We start from the raw sequence: 12,946 nt of genomic DNA on the forward strand, positions 1-12,946 counted from the left end.
CGGGCAACGCCTGGGTACTACAGCTAGTGTAAAATAAAGTCTGCCAGTGCCATATTGATTTGCCTTAGGAAGAATAGTTCTGTGAATGGTAACAATGACACTCTAAAGAACCCCATAAACAATAGATGGCTTCTGGCCTAATGATTGACCACACCACTGTTTGGCAGACGGCTATCTTGCCATGCTCCTGTGTTCTCTACCAGAAAGCTACCTCCAGTCTCCTGCCAGAGGCTTATCTAGCCGAGAACAAAAGGATTGGCCACCTAAAATTGACATGCCGGATCATTATCTTCCCCAACATCCTCTGTCTAGGAGGAGTCAGGGGGCCCCCATACATATGAGACGGTTGCTCAGCCAGTAGAAATCAGCAGGTTTGGCAGATTTAAGTCAAAGTTGCATGGGGGTTCTTAACACTTGAAGGTAAAATGATTTGCATCTTGTTATGCGGGCATCACACGAGCCGATAAATCGTGCGATCGCATAAGCGATCGCCCCCGCCACCGTCGTTTGTGCGTCACGCACAAAGTCGGTAACCCCCTGTCACACGTACTTACCTCATGGGCGACGTCGCTGTGGGCGACGAACATCCTCTTCCTAAAGGGGAAGGGACGTTCGGCGTCACAGCGACGTCACACGGCAGCCGGCCAATAGAAGCGGAGGGGCGGAGATGAGGGACGTAAACATCCCGCCCACCTCCTTACTTCCGCATTGGCGGCGGGACGGAGGTAAGCTGTGTTCATCGCTCCTGGGGTGTCACACGGAGCGATGTGTGCTGCCACGGGAGTGACGAACAACCAGAGCACAGAAGGAGGGACGATGATATAAAAATGAACGACGTGTCAACGATGAACGAGAAGGTGAGTATTTCTGCTCGTTCATAGGTGTCACACGGTTCGATATCTCTGACGATGCTGGATGTGCGTCACTAACGACGTGACCCAGACGACATATCGCCAGATATATCGTACTGTGTAACGCCCGCATAAGTCTTGTGAATTTATTTTATATCTATTGCAATTATTGTGTTTTTCTTGAAGATGACTGCAACTGCACTGAGAAAAGAATGTTGCAACATTGCAGGCTTCCTTTAAAGGGAGTCTGTCCAAAACTGTTACCCCTCAATTGTATTTAATTGTAGATCTCAAAAGAAGGCTGTTAAATTTAAAGGGAACCTCTCAAACTATTACCCTCCCCCAAACCATTAATGATTATGTAGCCCTTTAAAAGATAAGCCATTTGATCCCTTTATGACTGCAAAACACTACTTCAGCAGTGAGAACAAGCGTTTTTAAATTGTGTCTGAAAGGGCATTGGGGGATGACCAAGGGTGTAGTGATCAGTCGCAAAGTGTGCAACTATTACCAGGCCTGTGCCGGAGGGGGGCCCACCAATGCCAGTGCCTATTTCAGCTGGATGTGCGTCCAAGGACACATGCAGCTGAAATGCAGCATTGCGGCTAGTCACAGTTACGTCATGCGTTGCCTATAGCAGGCAGACCTATGTCAGCTGCCAGCCTCTGCTCCAGCTACAGAAGAGGACGCTGTGCACCTTGGGAAAATGAGGACTTTTTTTCATGCATTAGACAACAGTGGCAGAATTGGGGACATGTATACCAAGAAGGGGCTTAGGATGGGGGGGGACATATATATCGTGATTGTGGACATATACAAGGAATGGGCCCAGAATGGAGAACATGCATACCAGGAAGGGGCCCAGGATGAGGGACATATATATAAGGAAGGGGCGCAAAATGTGGAACTTTTTACAGCAGGTGAAAAAAGTATTGACCACATGACTAATTTTCAAAGTACTAAACCAAAAAGAGAACCCTTTTAAAATAGTATTTTATTGGTAAATTTAAACCAATATTAGGCAACATATACCAGTGATACTAAAATAAAGTGTGTGTGTGTGTATGTATAGAGGGATAGTAGTCGGTGAGCGGCTGCGCCATATCATCTATTTGTAGAGTGCCAACCTCTGGCAAGGTAGGAACAAACTGTCATTCTATTGTGCTCCGATTCTCTCACGTGAGAATCGGAGCACGGGTGATGAGGAGGGATTAATATCTCCATCCTCTCCATTATCTGTCTCTGCGTATGTACTTGGATGTGGTCAGTACACTTCGATGTTTCACTCGCACCCATGGGCACGCGTGATAAGAGATTGAAAATTGCAGTATATAGTAATTTTTTCCTCAGTCCGTTTAGAGCTGAGGAAAAACTCACAAATCTGAGCTGCAACATTGACTAGACTAATCATTCATCCTCAAGATTCTCAATTCTTGTGTTAAATCTGTATTCAGTGAAGACTTTTCCATTACTGATGGAGGAGATGACAGTTGATGGTCATGCAGTTCTATAGAGACCTGTAACTGTTAAGCCAAAAGAACTTGTAGTAGAATGTCTCTCCATGTAATTTTAAAAGCACCAATAGCCATCTCCAGTTTCAGCAATGGGAAAATCTTATCTTCACTGAATACAGTTTGACCCATCAGTAGTTAGTGAAATATCAATCCAGAATGTGAAAGACACATATTTCTCTGATGAGATATATTACAAAGTTGCATATTTTCATAGGTACTATTGCTTTATTTATTAACTGTCATTTTAATTTAAGATTGTTCTTAGGTGAAGTAATTTTAAAGGGTTTGTCCACTACTAGGACAACCCCTTCTGATTTCACATTTCTCCAAGGTAAAATAATGAAGCCTATACTCACCTCCTGTATCGGCACCCTTCCAGCGGTGTCTGGGATCATGGTGCTGCGGCTCACGTGGGGTTCTCAGCACCAGATTTCTTCTCCCCGCCTTCAGACCAAATGAGTTTCCAGGAAGTGAGCACTAAGCTGCTCTCCCTTCCTGTTGATTGTTCGTTTGGTCCGAAGGTGAGGAGAAGGAATTCACCGCTGATTGGACTCTGAGCTTGTGTATAGGTGAGTATAGTCTTTATTATTTTACCTGGGAGAAACATGTGGAATCAGAAGGGGTTGTCCTAAGGGTGGACAACCCCTTTAAATTTACTCCCGATTTATGCAAGATGCCATTATAGAGTGTACACTGGAGATTTGTCTATTTAGAAATTTAGTCAAGGTACTTTGGTTACTTTATGATAGGGTGTTTTCATACATGATTCTCCTCCTTGGCTCCAGAAAAGCTATATCCATGAGATGGATGGAGGGATCGGCCTCTGTCTCTCCTCCCAGTGGAAAAAATGGTAAAATTATATTGAAATATACCAGTGTCCCCAGAAATTCCAGTAGTGTAAGTGGCGTGATTCAGTCCATGCTGCATTACCTACTGCTGTATCACTTTGATTACACATCGGAAATGCTCGTGAATAGTTTATTCATTGTGTATAATCCATTGGGAATGTTGGTGTCTCATGATTTGTTCCACATTTGTGCACATTCCTGTAAAATAATATGGCTATATGCTTTGTTTCTTTTTGATTGATTGTAATTTTAACATTGCATGATAGGAGTTAGTTTTATTGTCAAACTTAAATTCGTCCATTACTTCATGTGTGAAACAATATACAGAGCAGTGCACAGAACCCGTATATTATTTGCGCCAAGGTTGACAATTTCCCAGGGTTTTTACTTTCAGTAGAATAAAATGTAAGGTTTTGTAAGACACTGAACCTTTGTTACTGGAAGTGTAAGGTTTAATAATGTGGTCCAGCCTGTCTGTCAGGGTAAAGGAATTATATTACAAATATGTGACCTGTATTTGCTTTTACTGAATAATACTGGAACATTTGCTACCGAAACTGCAATGTACCAGGAGCAGGAATCTTCTCTTTGAATTCTGCTGTTGTTACTGCTTTTAGCTGCTTCTGTGTAAAAGCTATAAAAAGGTTAAGTGTGTAATCGTGAACTACAGTAAGGCTATGGTCACACACAGCATTTTTTTTATGCAACAAGCCGTTCATCACTTACCAATTAAAACAAAAAAATTTATATATATACATCCAAATCCCGGACATACATACACACATACATACACACATTCAGCTTTATTTATATATATATATATATATATATATGTTAGGTCCAGAAATATTTGGACAGTGACACAAGTTTTGTTATTTTAGCTGTTTTCAAAAACATGTTCAGAAATACAATTATATATATAATATGGGCTGAAAGTGCACACTCCCAGCTGCAATATGAGCGTTTTCACATCCAAATCGGAGAAAGGGTTTAGGAATCATAGCTCTGTAATGCATAGCCTCCTCTTTTTCAAGGGACCAAAAGTAATTGGACAAGGGACTCTAAGGGCTGCAATTAACTCTGAAGGCGTCTCCCTCGTTAACCTGTAATCAATGAAGTAGTTAAAAGGTCTGGGGTTGATTACAGGTGTGTGGTTTTGCATTTGGAAGCTGTTGCTGTGACCAGACAACATGCGGTCTAAGGAACTCTCAATTGAGGTGAAGCAGAACATCCTGAGGCTGAAAAAAAAGAAAAAATCCATCAGAGAGATAGCAGACATGCTTGGAGTAGCAAAATCAACAGTCGGGTACATTCTGAGAAAAAAGGAATTGACTGGTGAGCTTGGGAACTCAAAAAGGCCTGGGCGTCCACGGATGATAACAGTGGTGGATGATCGCCGCATACTTTCTTTGGTTAAGAAGAACCCGTTCACAACATCAACTGAAGTCCAGAACACTCTCAGTGAAGTAGGTGTATCTGTCTCTAAGTCAACAGTAAAGAGAAGACTCCATGAAAGTAAATACAAAGGGTTCACATCTAGATGCAAACCATTCATCAATTGCAAAAATAGACAGGCCAGAGTTAAATTTGCTGAAAAACACCTCATGAAGCCAGCTCGGTTCTGGAAAAGTATTCTATGGACAGATGAGACCAAGATCAACCTGTACCAGAATGATGGGAAGAAAAAAGTTTGGAGAAGAAAGGGAACGGCACATGATCCAAGGCACACCACATCCTCTGTAAAACATGGTGGAGGCAACGTGATGGCATGGGCATGCATGGCTTTCAATGGCACTGGGTCACTTGTGTTTATTGATGACATAACAGCAGACAAGAGTAGCCGGATGAATTCTGAAGTGTACCGGGATATACTTTCAGCCCAGATTCAGCCAAATGCCGCAAAGTTGATCGGACGGCGCTTCATAGTACAGATGGACAATGACTCCAAGCATACAGCCAAAGCTACCCAGGAGTTCATGAGTGCAAAAAAGTGGAACATTCTGCAATGGCCAAGTCAATCACCAGATCTTAACCCAATTGAGCATGCATTTCACTTGCTCAACTCCAGACTTAAGACGGAAAGACCCAAAAACAAGCAAGACCTGAAGGCTGCGGCTGTAAAGGCCTGGCAAAGCATTAAGAAGGAGGAAACCCAGCGTTTGGTGATGTCCATGGGTTCCAGACTTAAGGCAGTGATTGCTTCCAAAGGGTTCGCAACAAAATATTGAAAATAAAAATTTTTTTTTTTGGGTTTGGTTTATTTGTCCAATTACTTTTGACCTCCTAAAATGTGGAGTGTTTGTAAACATATAGTAATTATATATATATATATATATATATATATATATATATATATATATATATATATATATATATATATATACGCACACACACATACATATACACACATACATATATATATATGTATGTGTGTCTGATATATATATTTTTATACAGTATGTGTTGGGTGCAAACTACATGTGTATTTTGTCTATAGTACATGTTTATTCACCAAGGCCTGTATGCTTAATTTTTGTACTTTCATAGAATCATGGAATGGTAGAGTTGGAAGGGACCTAAATGGCCATCGGGTCCAACCCCCTGTGAGTGCAGGTTTTCCTAAATTATCCCAGCTATATGTTTATCCAGCTTCCGCTTGAAGATTTCCATTGATGGAGAGCTCACTACCTCCCGTGGTAGCCTGTTCCACTCTCTGACTACCCTCACTGTCAAAGTTTTTCCTAATGTCTAATCTGAATCTCCTTACTTTATATTTCATCCAATTGCTTCTTGTACTTCCTTGTGCTAATGAGAATAGGGTAGTTCCCTCTGCACTGTGATTACCTTTCAGATATTTGTAGACTATTCAGTCTCCTCTCAGCCTTCTCTTTTTTTAAACAAAATATCCCTAGTTCTTTTAGCCGTTCTTCATATGACATGGTTTGCAGACCCTCTACCATTCTGGTTGTTCTTCCGTGGACTTACTCCAATATATCGATGTCTTTCTTGAATTGGGGCGCCCAGAACTGTACACAGTATTCCAGTTATGGTCTGACCAGGGCAGAGTATAGGGGAATAATTACCTCTCTTGATTTAGATACAATGCTTGTCTTGATACATCCCAGAATTTTGTTGGCCCTTTTAGCTGCAGCACTGCATTGTTGGGTCACGTTGAATCTGTGATCTACTATTATGCCCAAGTCCTTTTCCCCGGTGCTATCACTTAGTTCTATTCCTCCCATACTTTATGCTTTTTACATTTCTTTTACCCAGATGTAAAACTTTGCATTTGTCCCTGTTAAAAAAACATTCTCTTCTCCTCGGCCCATTGTTCGAGTGTGTCTAGATCCTTTTGAATACGCTCGCTTTCCTCTCTAGTGTTGGCTACTCCTGCTATCTTAGTATCATCTACAAATTTTAAGATTTCCCAATAATTCCATTATCCAGATAATAATTTATAAAGATATTGAACAGCACTGGCCCCAGGACAGAGCCTTGCAGCACCCTGCTTTTGACTTTCCTCCAGGTTGATGTGTATCCATTTAGTATCCCTCATTGTGCCATATCATTGTTTTGTATATGTGATTCAAAGGTGTACATGAGATTTCATAAATCTCACAGTATTTCTGCTGAGAGTCTAAAATGTAGCTTTTCTGCAGCAAAAAAAGCCTACGAAAACGCTGCGTGTGAACATAGCCTAAAGGTTCTGCAGATGACATGTAATGTCCTGCATATGAATCTTGTTCTACCCGGATGTTTTGTAGAATGCTATAGACTGCTTGTAGTCAATTGCATGGATCCTGAATGCGTGGTTTGATTAGTAGTTGGAAAAAATGACTGCAATAAATTATATATTTGTGATTTAAAAAAAAAAAAAAAAATGAAAAAATCTGTATATAAATGTTAAATTTAACTTTCAGATTCTCCCATGGCCCCTGCCAGTATTGACAGTTGCACACCTGAGCCAAATTGGCCAAAATCCGAGCCACAAGATATGGAAGTTCCACAGACCCCTGTGGCGATGGAGTTTTTCAACACTCCTGAGTTGTGGATTAGTTCTCTTCCCAGTAAGTAAACCTTACTGCTTTCTTCCTACACTATATCTGTATTTACACAAATCCATTACTGTGATCAGGGGCAGATTAAGGGGTACTTCTCACATAGCGAGATCGCTGCTGAGTAACGGGTTATGTGACGTACCGGTAACCTCATCAGCGATCTCGCTGTCTGTGACACTAAGCAGCGACCTGGCCCCTGCTGTGAAATCACTGATCGTTACACACTGTTCTGGTTTATTTTTTGCTTGTTGGTCTCCCGCTGTGCAGCACACATCGGCGTGTTTGACTGCGGGAGACTAACGAGCACCGACTCTGTGTAAGCAGTGTAACCTGTAACCAGGGTAAATATCGGGTAACTAAGCAAAGCGCTTTGCTTAGTAACTTGATGTGTACCCTAACTACGTATACAGGGAGCCAACGCGGGCAACCTGTAAGCGGTGTACGCTGGTAACCAGGGTAAATATCGGGTAACCAAGCAAAGCGCTTTGCTTGGTTACCCGATATTTACCCTGGTTACAAGTGTACGCTGCCTACAGGTTGCCAGCGCTAGCTCCCTGACACGTAGCCAGGGTAAATATCGGGTAACTAAGCAAAGCGCTTTGCTTAGTAACCCGATATTTGCCCTGGTTACTAAGCGCAGCATCGTTACAGGAGTCGCTGGTGAGATCTGCTTGATTGACAGCTCACTAGCGACCATGTAGCGACACACCAACAATCCCTGCCAGGTCGGATCGCTGGTGGGATCGTTGATGCGTTGCTACGTGTGACCCCAGCCTTAGAATAGTCAGGGTCCTTGTAATAGATTATGTGATCGTTCACATGATTAACACACAGGTGCTCCACTGCAGATGCAAAACAATAAAGACGCAAATTTTACTCTTCTATACAACGCTATACATAACATATCGCTATACACAATAGAGCGGGAGTAGGAAATTATTTTTCCCAAGTGGCCACATGAGAAACTGTGACTGTTGTGGATGGCCAAACCAATAGGCTGAAATTATTTCTGCTCAATTATAATTCTACAATTAATATAAAATAATAATTACTATCACTTAATATTGAGTGTAGAATTAAGTATGCTGTCACCCCCCTATAAACAGTATGAGACCTCACACGGCTCCCTATATGCAGTATGAGCCTTCATATAGCTCCTGTATATAGCATCATCCCAGACACAGCCTCCCTATATACAGGGTGAGCCCGCATACAGCTTCCCTTTTATACAGAATGAGCCTCCATATTGCCCCCTACTGTGCAGGAGGTAGCCCAGATTGCCCTCATTATAATCCGCCTATGATTGTGATATTTGCTGCAGTTTTAATCTACTTTTTCTCTTACAGTGACCGACTTAGAAATCCAGTTTTTATACAGAGGGAAAGAGATGGGCCAGACGATGACTGTCAGTAACCCCCAAGGTTGTCGATTATTCTATGGAGATCTGGGCCCAATGCCCAATCAGGAAGAACTCTTTGGTCCCATAAGTCTTGAGCAGGTTCGATTCCCTGGTCCAGAGCAAATAGTAAATGACCGACAGAAATTGTACACCAGTCGCCTCCTGGATGTCATGGACAGAGGCCTGATCTTAGAAGTGAGCGGACATGCCATCTATGCTGTAAGACTATGCCAGTGCAAGGTATACTGGAGAGGACCCTGCTCTCCTTCTCCAAATGCCCCGAATTTGATTGAGAGACAAAAGAGAGTGAAACTTTTCTGTTTGGAGACATTTTTAAGTGGTAAGTAACTATATTTTCTTAATCTAATTGTTATTTTTTTAGCCTAGAACAGTAATATTCCTGTCCAGTTTGCCAAAATATAGACCTTTTTTTTTTTTGTTTTTTTTTTTTTTTTAAAGGCTCTCATCCATTTTTGTTTTATTTTCTCAAAACAGAACTCATTACACATCAGAAAGGTGGTGGAGCTAAGCAGCCCGCATATGAAATAGACTTGTGCTTTGGAGAGGAGTGGCCTGATGGTAAACCAAAGGAGCGCAAACTTATCATTGTTCAGGTGAGCTGGATTCTGCTATACGGAGGGTCGCACTATTCTTATTGCTTTATTGCATAAGATGCATTTCATTGGGATAATTTGCTAAGAAGCATTCCTGGGAATCACCTAATGTATAAGCAAAATGATTAACCATAGGGTAAGATAATTTTTAAGCAGGTTTAAAAATTCTCGGCAGCACATTGTTTGGTGTAAACAGGATATATGCTGCCAATAACATGACGTTCTAGGTGCACAGAAGTATTGTCAACGAGGCCAAATGGCAGATGTTCCATTTAATTGGGCCCTTAGATTTGTACTTTAGTATATAAAATTAGGAAAATTGTGCAAGAGAATGCATAAAAAGCTGTGAAATAAGTATCCATGGAAAAAGGCAACACATTACATTTATCTTCTAAATAGTATTTCCATTGTTTGACAACATATGCTCAATGTCTTTGTAAGTACACATTAGCAGCATCGCACCGTTTGCTTGTTCAGGGTACACAAAGGAACATCTGCTCTGAGATATCCTGCATATGTCCCATTTTTAAAAGGGCAGCCGCATATTTCATCTTAAAGATATTGTCTCCTTTGAATATACTTCTATTCCTAGGCTTATTACATGATACAAAAAAAACTAATGTGGATGGCATGATCCATTAAGCTCAGTGATTGGTTGCAGTGCTGTTGACATGAAGTCACCACTGCAGCCAGAGCCTGGTGAATGGTCGAGATACTGAGATGAAGTAAAGCTCACTTAGTTTTTGGGGGTTTTATGCTATTATTTTAAATCAACTGGGCTTAAGTTGATGTGAAAAGGTGACAACCGCTTCTAAGGGTCTGTCCGCACGTTGCGTTTCTTGTTGCGTTTTGGTCGCGTTTAAACTGCACTGTCAGTGACAAAATGCATGCGTTTTGCTTCCCCAGCAAAGTTTGAGAAATCAAAATTAACATGTACACGTTGCTTCTTTTTTTTTTTTTTTGGCAGCCTTTTGTTTGACAAATTTTTGTCAAAATCTTTGCCTAAAAAAATAGCAGCATGTCACTTCTTCATTTTCCACCCATTGACTTCTCCATCTCAAAATGCACTGTCCAAAACGCAAGGAAAACGCGGTCAAAACTCATGCAGTGTCTACATTTACGCACTGTTTACATTTATCAAAAGTGTGCAGTTTAGTTTTCAAGCCAGAACGCAGCCCCGTGAAATCTCTCACAAACCTCTGACAATGGTATAAAACCAACAAAAGGAGCAATACTCATATTACCAAAACCCAACCACTCACGCTTCCCTGGTCCCATGTCGATCTCTTAATGGCTTGGCTTGTCGACATGTGACCGCTGCAGCCAAACACTGGCTATAGTGTTGATACCATTGAGGTCACCGCTGCAGCAGTGACGCATCAAGACGATGCAACAGAGGCTGACATAGTGATTTAGGCCCTTTTCACACATCCGGCTTTTTGCCGGTTTGCCGGATTCAGCACACGCCAGTACAGTATATACAGTACAATGGCAGCGCGACAAGCGCCGGTCACAAGCTGTCATGTGACCGAAGCATGTGACCTGAAAGTTGCGGCGCTGCCATTGTACTGTATACACTGTACTGGCGTGCGCTGCATCCAGCAAACCGGCGAAAAGCCGGATGTATGAAACCAGCCTTGGAAAGAAGAAAGGGACGGGCAAGGTGAGTGTTATTCTTTGCATTATTTTATAGGATCATTAGCTGTTGTCTAGTAAATTAAGTACTATTATGGGGCTAGAAAATCTTTTTTCTCGTAATCCCTCATGACGACGACATTTAGTGACATGGTGCATGGCATATAATAGTGAGCAGACGGATCATGTATTACTAATATGTAAGGAGGCACAAAACAAGTCCTAACCACTACCTCAGTGTCCCAACCATTTCACATATTTTAGCATTCCAGTGCAATATTTTGTGTGTGCGTTGCTTTTGGTAGAGTTCTAAATTCACATAATAAATATATAAATATATTATTATATAATTATTTTTTTTTTTTTTTTAGATTATTCCAGTTGTGGCCCGGATGATTCTTGAGATGTTTTCTGGAGATGTCACCCGCTCCTTTGAAAGTGGAAGTGTTCGTTTACAGATTTCTGTTCCCGATATCAAAGACAACATTGTTTCCCATCTGAAACAGCTTTACCGCCTTTTACAGAACCACCAGGGTCCTGACGGCTGGCCAGTCATGCCGCATCCAAACTTGCACCAACCAAACATGCAGCAAGCCCCGAATCTGCAGCCAACAAGCCTTCATATGGCTCAAGCACTACAAGCTCAGCGACTTCCTGCATGAATAACTTGTAGGACTTTGATGACTATCTTATGGAGTATGATCCATGGTTCTTTTGTGGCTGGACTATTTGCGCATTACCTAATTTGTGGACTTAAAGATATACACCAGCAGCCATATTAGCCAGGGGAGCCTGTAAAGTAATGCAGCCAACATTGTATCTTCTGTTTTGCCTGTGCACAAGTCACTTACTGTACTTAACCAATGCTAGCAAATATGCAAATATTCAAGCTATCTACATTTTTATATACTTTTTTTTTTTTTTTCTTTAAAAAGGTTATAATTTCCTGTTAACAATCAGAATATATATATAACCACAAGTGCCTTGAGAAAGCTGGAATTTCTACGGCATAAGCAACAATAACCATTCTACAGAATTATAGCAGCCATGTAGTAGACAATACTTATTTATTATTTTTAATGTGTCATAAGCCATCCTATCGTTTTACTATTGATTATCATCCAAGATAAATGCTTTATCACATTCCCTGCTCTCCTTACCAACTTAGCTGCAGAATAAGAATTTGTACAAAAATGACTTTATAAAATACTCCTTTTCTAATTGTCTTTTTAAATATTTGTTTTATTTTGTAAAAAGTAAATTTTCTTACTGCTAAGTCAGATGTGTGATTTGTAGATTTCTGCACGCTGCTTCACACGTGTACACACCAATTAAAAGAGAAAGTATTGTTGAATGACAATAATATAACCTTTATGGTTCCCATATGCCATTTTGTCCACATTGCCCATACACTAGTTCTGTTTATTTAAAGGAATTGTCCACTACTCAGACAACCCCTTTTCAATCCCTATGCATTCCTCCAGTAAAGCAATACTTGTACTCTCCTCCACTGCTGGCACCATTCCACAGATGTTGGCACTGGCTCTTCTGCTGTCATGCGGTTTCTGGAAGTAGAAGGTCACTGCGTTTTGCTGCACAAAATGCGCAATGACTTTCTGTTCTTTTTGTACTAGGTAGCTTTCCTGCTAGATTTTCGTCTATTCCCCTTTAGGACCCAGGGGAGCTAAACTTCTGTCCAGCTGCTGATTATCAGTTTTTCCCTTGTGCCTAAATACCCCCATTGTCTCCAATCACCCTCCACGACAGCACAACAGGAGGATGACTCCTCGCCCTAATAGGGACAGGAAACACACAGAGGTTAAAAGGCCCCTCACCGCACTTCTCTCCAGTGGTTTTTCCTGTCCCTATCAGGGCATGAAGAGGTTCTCCTGCGGTGCTCCGTGGCCGGTGATCGGAGTTACCTGTTGCTGTTAACCGGGCAGCTGGGGTCTTGGCTCTGCCTCCTCCTCTTTGGTTGCTGCTCCCATCTCTTCATGATTCGGGACCACTCCCGCTCTCCTGCGCCT

At 41.6% G+C, this 12,946-nt stretch overlaps 1 protein-coding gene across 1 annotated transcript in view; it reads left to right on the plus strand.

The window, feature by feature from the left end:
- The window catches only part of IRF6 (interferon regulatory factor 6), a 35,071-nt gene extending 22,909 nt beyond the window's left edge, over positions 1-12,162 (plus strand). Inside the window, exons 5-8 of the mRNA XM_075333654.1 lie at positions 7,134-7,280; positions 8,618-9,010; positions 9,166-9,284; positions 11,291-12,162. Of these exons, the coding sequence (XP_075189769.1) occupies positions 7,134-7,280; positions 8,618-9,010; positions 9,166-9,284; positions 11,291-11,581 (950 nt within the window). The 3' untranslated portion in view covers positions 11,582-12,162. The remainder of the gene's footprint in view (positions 1-7,133; positions 7,281-8,617; positions 9,011-9,165; positions 9,285-11,290) is intronic.
- Positions 12,163-12,946: the final 784 nt, after the last annotated feature.

This window comes from Anomaloglossus baeobatrachus, chromosome 2, assembly GCF_048569485.1.
Source record: "Anomaloglossus baeobatrachus isolate aAnoBae1 chromosome 2, aAnoBae1.hap1, whole genome shotgun sequence".
Taxonomy (NCBI): Eukaryota; Metazoa; Chordata; class Amphibia; order Anura; family Aromobatidae; genus Anomaloglossus; species Anomaloglossus baeobatrachus.